Source organism: Hibiscus syriacus, unplaced genomic scaffold (genome assembly GCF_006381635.1).
Source record: "Hibiscus syriacus cultivar Baekdansim isolate YM2019G1 unplaced genomic scaffold, ASM638163v2 tig00110209_pilon, whole genome shotgun sequence".
Lineage (NCBI taxonomy): Eukaryota > Viridiplantae > Streptophyta > Magnoliopsida > Malvales > Malvaceae > Hibiscus > Hibiscus syriacus.
This window is the reverse complement of record NW_024062628.1, coordinates 780559-787325: the sequence shown is the minus strand read 5'-3', so window position 1 is coordinate 787325 and position 6767 is coordinate 780559. Positions and strand designations below refer to the sequence as shown.

The window sequence follows — 6767 nt, the reverse complement described above, 5'->3', positions numbered from 1 at the left end:
AGCCAATCAAGCAACGCTATTTAGCTCAATGTAAAGATTTAACAAAATGAGATTCAAATGAAAAAAGAAAAAAATTGATTTTCAAGCAAATTCATTATTGAATCAAGAATATAAACTGAATCAAGAACAAAATTATAACAAAAATATTGAAAAAACACTATAATATGATTTTTATCATATAAATCTGTTAATTAACAAGATAAGAGGGACTCGTACATTTATGGATCAACATTCCAAGTAAAGAGGGAAGGGATTTCTTATAATTAGAAAGGATTCAGAAAAAAACTTTCCAGTTAGGAATCGGGTTTAGAGCCAATGGACGATGTTGGTTACTATTTTAAATCCGTTTTTATATGTTTGCTCTAATTTTTGTTGTTTTTGAGGTTGAAACGGTTTTTCTTTATACATGGTCAATGAGTTTTGCTGTATTGGGGTACCCATATTCACATAAGTTTTCATTTTTTGTACATTGCTGTATTGGGATGCCCTCATTGACAGAAGCTTTCATTTTTTTACTTATCCTAATTGTTGGTTCAGTTTATGCATGGCTAAAAGGAGGCTCACAATCATAAGAAAAACAAAGGATTTTCAACTTTCTTTTAACTTTCTCTCGTCTTTAGAATTTATATTATCCAAATAAGGCAGAGGTAACTTGAGTTAGTTAACCAACAGGCTGGTGGTTGCCAGTTGCCCTTTCAATTGTCGAGAATGAATCGTTTTTACTAAGTTGATTTATTTCACCGTTCTCCATTGCTGACGTTTAAGCACTGCTTTTAAAAGGAAAGTATTGTTTTGAACTATTCAGAGACAAGCAGAATCAATGTCTTTTTTTTCCCTGTTGTTAACTACAAAATGATAGAAAGGCTTAGTTTTTATCCGCGCCTTCGTCAAATCCAGCAGAGTTAACTCGAAAATCCAGCTGCTTCTGATGCTTCGATCGCCGGCGTTCATCGAACTCTTCCCACCCTTCAAACTATTCAAAGGAATGTCTTAATCAGGCATCTCAAATGATTTAAACCACAAATGAGGTCCACTTTAACTAGTAACTATGATATAGGGATTGGAATATGCACCTGACGCAGGACATCCATTGTGATTTCAGAGTTATGGAGATCCAGTGTGGCGAGCAGGAGGCAATGTTTGAATAAGGTACAAGGCAGGGATTTTAGGCCATTATTACTGAGATGCAACGCCTGCAGGCATAGTAAAGACAATGAAATAAATACATTACTTGTAATCACTTATTTTAAGGGAAAGCTCCAGACATGAAAACCAACTATTTCTATGGACCAGCTACCCATGTGAATGACCTTGGTGCAAAATTAATTAAGCAAATGGAAGGGAATTTATTTCTACTTTTCTAGAGTTGCTACAGTTATATATATATATATACATAAGTTAGGATTCAATTACACAGTGTAAAACTTTTACACCTTTTAGGATCGTTGGATTAACTAAGTTTGATGGCTGAGATTACAGCTTTTTAATTGAGGATAGACATCTACTCATCTCTTAATGTTAATCTCAATCATTCATTTTCAATCATCCGACGATCCAATAAAGGTGTAAAACTCAAAATTTCATATTGTGTCAACGGATCCTACCCCTGTGTGTGCGCGCGCGCGTGTAAAACTGACAGAATAAAGAACCTAGTGGAGACCTTCAAATTGTGCAAATTGCCAAAGGTATCGGGAAGTTCTGATAGAAGATTTTCTGAAAGATCAACCTGAAACATATTAAGCAGTTTAGTTAAACAATGCATTTGAATTGTTACGTGTACTATAGCTAGATTATATGTAAAGACAAGGGCCAAGAATCCTACACCTCAACAAGAGAACCACATTCACCGATGCATGCCGGAATAGTGGTTATTCTGAATAACAAAAAACGGATAACACCAACCAAAACACGAGTGAATGTGATTTTATCATGTATTGAAAAGAAGCCTATGTTACAGCCCTTTAATACATCCTGATGAAAACATTACTTACCGATTATTATCGGCCTTCAAAACTTCAAGCTGAGTCAGCAAGCCTATTTCATTAGGAAGGCTAGTCAACTTATTATTGGAAACATGAAGCTGCCTTAGAGAAGTCAGAGAGCCAAGTGCAGGAGGTAAAGTGGTCAACCTGCAGATCGGATTTGACATTAACATTTCTGTTACGTTACAATGGGAATGCAATCAAATTATGAGTAGTATAACGAGCAACCTAAAGAATTTCCTACTACATAGAGTTTGCTGTATTGATCATTTTGTGCCAGTTAAAAAGCTCTAATCAAAGACCATGTGCTCAGTAACCTTGTACGAACAATGTAACCCAACAAATAACCAATAAATTATGCCTAGTACAGAGAGCAATGACCAAAACTCCTTAATACCTCAAAGAAAAGTACTTCACCACCAGCAACTAACACCTAAAAGACATGGCTTTCACAAGCAATGAAAAAGAAAATTGGAGATTTGTTTTACAGAAGTAAACTCTAGCCCTAAAAAACTTATTTTTTTCACAAGCACCATAACAGGTTTAGATCAGAGGCCAAAGCGTTCAGAGTTGGAAAGGATAATTTATATTGATAAAGTGAGTTTAGTTCACACTGGTGATCCATGAGCTTTTATCAATGTTCCATTTTCATCCATGACCTTTTATCAATGTTCCATTTTCATCCATGACCTTTAGAAGTCACAATTGTTCGTCAAAAAAAGAAGCTTTTACCTGGTATTGCGAGAATAATCATAGGAAAGTATATTGGACACAATTTGATTCCAACAAGGAGTAAAAGGTTGATAAGACGAAGAGAATAAACTCACTGGTTTTGAGTGATTGATAGAACTGTTAAATACTTCAAAGATGTTAATCCTTCCCACTGAATAGTTTCATCAGAAATACCATTCGCATTGAGGAACAGTTTCTACAAAAGGTAGAGATTCAAATACTAAATTGCATAAAATAATATACAACTTAACCTAGTATCTCAAATGAAATTCCCGCAACACTAAGGGAAACAAAAAGTTCAGTATACCTGAATGGAATTCAAACAGCTGATTTTGTTTGGTATATTTTGGATGCTGTTGTTACTGACATCCAGGACTCTTGCAGAAGACCCACAATCCCATACTTCATCAGGTATGGCCTTACAAAATCAAATCCACAAAAAATAATTTGGAAATTGTTTAACATAGGAACCCCAGTTCTTCAAGATATTAAGTAAATACATAGGCGGAAAACCACACTTGAAAACTACGATCAATTGACAAAAGCAATGCCCCTAAATCATCACACAGATACCTTCAAACTACAGTCAGCTAATGCAATAACTCCAGTAACCTTCCATCGCTCCAAACGACTCTTATCCATAATAATCTCAGTCCTGGCATCGGACCTTTTATACTCGGTTTCCTTCGTCCTTGAAATAGGCCGAGTTTGAGCTTCTATTAGAATAGGTCCGCCCTGTTCATTTCCCAAAAAAGAAAGAAAGGAACTCTTAAAAGTAGACAAAATCTTCAATTTGATAGTTTCAACATTTCCAAATAATTAAAAACAGACAAATTCTGAAGAAAGAAAACCCATTCTCTTTTTAATTGAAACCATAAACATGAAACGAGATATATGATTTAAAAAAGAGAATAATTAAAGAAATACCCCTTGGTGCAAGCCCTGGGAAGCCATAAGCATGAGCTTGGCTCCATTCATGACCTCTGATTCCTTCAACGTCATTGCGTCCACCAAAAGCTTCCCTGTAAACAACCCAATCTTTATAAACCTAAAATACTCAAATAAAATTGCAAAAAGAGAGAGAAGAAACAAAACCTTTGAAAATAAGCTTTTGACCGCGAGGAAGAACATTGGTGAGAGGCTGGAGGTGAGATTTGAGTTCTTTGATAGTTGAATCCTTTGATATCGATATTGGTATGGATCTTCCGCTAAACTTCACTATTATGTTAATATCTAAGCTGCTTCCGCCATCGTCTTTGCTCATTTTCTTTCTTTTCCTCCAATATTTGATTTTTGCTCCTTCAATTCTTGAATTGACGGACCTTTAAATTCCAACTCGACCGTCTCTAAGGTTGTTGTCTACAACTTTTGGATAGTTCAAGGATGAAGTACTTGTATTTTATACTGCATTTTAATTTTACTCATCTTTCGCCCTTTAATTCATGGGTTTAATAACCGTCAATAAACTGCGGGGAGGTTCTGTCGTAAGGCAAGCTTTTCCGGGTAGGGTGCGCAGAATTTAAAATGTAAATTTTTTTTATTTTATTAGTTAAATTAAAAATATTACAAAGAATGTAATATTTTTATTATTAAAATTAAAAATATTATAAAAAATGTGTATAATAAAAAATATTAAAAAAATTAATATTTTAGATCTTGAATAACTTAAAATATTATATTTTTTAAAATATTTTAAGTTGCGTCTTTTCTTAGCCTTAATTTTGTTAATGTCCCTTAAACATTCTCATAAGTTGCCGGATTAGCTATCATTTCTATTTATTTTAGGATAATTGATTTTCTAAAAAATGTGTTAGTATAATTTTTAAAAATATTTTTATAAAATAAATACATATTGTAATATTGATTAATTAGATATCCCATATATTGATTAATCATTTTAGATTAGGTTTTATATAAATTTATTATGAGCATGACCCTCTTTACTCAATTTACTTTATTCATATATGTCAAAATTTGAATTTCTAATCTTAATTAAGAAGATTAATATCTCTCTCGTTTAGTTAATTGATTGTTTTTATTAAGTTAATTTTATTATTATGAAATTATATTTTGTAAAATTATATATATATATTACAATATTTTTTATAAGTGCATTAAATTAAAATTTAATTTCACTTGTTTTTTCAACTAACTATAGATAATAAATATAATTATATTGATTGTGCTATAAATAAATTGTTTTATATTGGAAAGTTTTTGGGATGTTTATTGAAAATTTTAACGTTAGGTTCTAATTAATATTTTATATTTCGATTAAATTGTTATAATCTTACATTTTTATTAAAAATATGTATTTTTTCTAGACTTATGTTAAAAATAACAAATTATATCACATTAAACATCATTTTAATTATATATTTAGTATTACATAATATTAACACAATAATATTATCCGTTGATACAATACCATTTTAAAATAATTATATTATCTATTAATAAAAAAATCATATTATCTTTTTTAACTAAAGATGTTAATACACAACTTAAAACAAATGTTAGTTGTCGCCCTCTTTTCTATGATTCTATGAAAGCATCGTGAAGAAAGAATTGAAGTAAACATAGATCTTATTTGTGCTGCATCTTTCACTATGGCTCATCCTCATAGCAGGTTTGACCATCGTCTGTCAACTGTTGTTTGTCTTGCTGCTTGATAGAAAACTCAATTACTATGAAAAACAGATCATTGTTGTTAATTGTGTGTACAAGACTCTGCATGTCTTTATATACAATCAATGTATAATTGCTATACCAGCTATACTAGAAAGGCAGTTACATTTCAACTAACTAACTAAGCAAGACTATATATGCTACATGCTCGAGCATGCTTATGATGTAGTCCATCCAATATGCTCCATGCTCCTTCCATCTTCAACTTCTTTTAACGAAACAACTCCCAACCTTTGTCTGAACACATTGAAGTAATCTTTTGACAATGCCTTAGTGAAACCATCTGCTACCTGATGTGAAGATGGTACATAGTTCACCTTCAATTTGTTTGTTGCCACATTTTCTCTCACGAAATGCACATCCAACTCCACATGCTTAGTTTTAGCATGGTAAATTAGATTAGCACTCATAGATATGGCACTAGAATTATCACACCATATAACAGGTGTGCCTTGTAGCTCAATCCCCATACTATCAAGCAATGCAGCTACCCACGTTGCATCAGAAGACACATCAGCCAAACTCTTATACTCTGCTTTAGTTGTGGACCTAGATATAGTCTTTTGTTTCTTAGAACTCCATACGATTAGATTGCCAGCAAGATACAAATAATTACCTGAGATTGATCTCCTGTCATCCATGCTTCCTGCCCAATCAGCATCTGCAAATGCAGTAATCTGTAATGGTGAATCATTTCGAGACAAAACAAGTCCATGATCCAAGGTGCCATTCAAGTATCTAAGTACTCTTTTCACAGCAGACAAGTGTTGCTCACACGGTGCATGCATGAACTGAGCTAATTTATTAACACTATATGCTATGTCTGGCCTTGTGTGACACGCATACAATAACGAGCCTACAAGACTTCTGTACTCTTTTGGATCAACAAGAGGACTGCCAGCTTCTTTGGTCAGCTTGAGGGATGAGACCATTGGTGTGGGCATCAGAGTGGCTTTGCTCATCTGCACTCTACCTAGCAATTCCATGATGTACTTCTTTTGACTCAGAAAAATGCTATCACCCACATATTTGACCTCAATTCCAAGAAAGAAGTTGAGTTGTCCCAAGTCCTTGAGAGAATATTTCTCACCAAGCAAGCTGACTACTTCTTCAACTTTGCACACCGAATTTCCAGTAACAATTATATCATCCACATATACCAAGACATAAACTACAAATTTTTCTCTTCTCATTACAAATAATGAACAATCTGCAAGTGACACTTCAAAGCCAATATGTACCAAATGTTCCTTCAGCTTAACATACCAATTTCGAGGAGCTTGCCTCAGTCCATACAATGCTCGATTTAGCTTACACACTAAGGGAGTTCTATCTGATTCCACTTCTTCAAATCCTTGGGGCTGT

General features: G+C 33.4%; 1 protein-coding gene across 2 annotated transcripts; it reads right to left on the bottom strand.

Annotated features, from left to right (window-relative positions):
- Positions 1-779: 779 nt before the first annotated feature.
- On the bottom strand, positions 780-4078 carry LOC120113517 (LRR repeats and ubiquitin-like domain-containing protein At2g30105). 2 transcript variants are annotated; one of them, XM_039134656.1, is made up of 10 exons: positions 3810-4078; positions 3642-3736; positions 3288-3449; positions 3022-3132; positions 2810-2910; positions 1995-2129; positions 1825-1876; positions 1661-1726; positions 1074-1193; positions 780-973 (listed from the first exon to the last, which is right to left on the bottom strand). In XM_039134656.1, exons 1-10 carry the CDS (start codon positions 3976-3978, stop codon positions 866-868), a joined length of 1119 nt encoding a protein of 372 aa, XP_038990587.1. In that variant the 5' UTR covers positions 3979-4078; the 3' UTR covers positions 780-865. The 2 variants fall into 2 exon arrangements, with proteins under 2 accessions (XP_038990587.1, XP_038990588.1); XM_039134657.1 differs by having other exon boundaries at positions 3642-3731; positions 3810-3948.
- Positions 4079-6767: the final 2689 nt, after the last annotated feature.

What these genes read in the sequence shown, in the direction of transcription:
- LOC120113517 (XM_039134656.1), bottom strand. Translation starts at nt 3,978, where the DNA reads ATGAGCAAAGACGATGGCGGAAGCAGCTTAGATATTAACATAATAGTG. An exon ending in CCCAGGGCTTGCACCAAGGG is followed by an intron (nt 3,450 to 3,641) that starts GTATTTCTTTAA and finishes GGAAATGAACAG; the next exon opens with GGCGGACCTATTCTAATAGA. An exon ending in GCTGTTTGAATTCCATTCAG is followed by an intron (nt 2,911 to 3,021) that starts GTATACTGAACT and finishes TACCTTTTGTAG; the next exon opens with AAACTGTTCCTCAATGCGAA.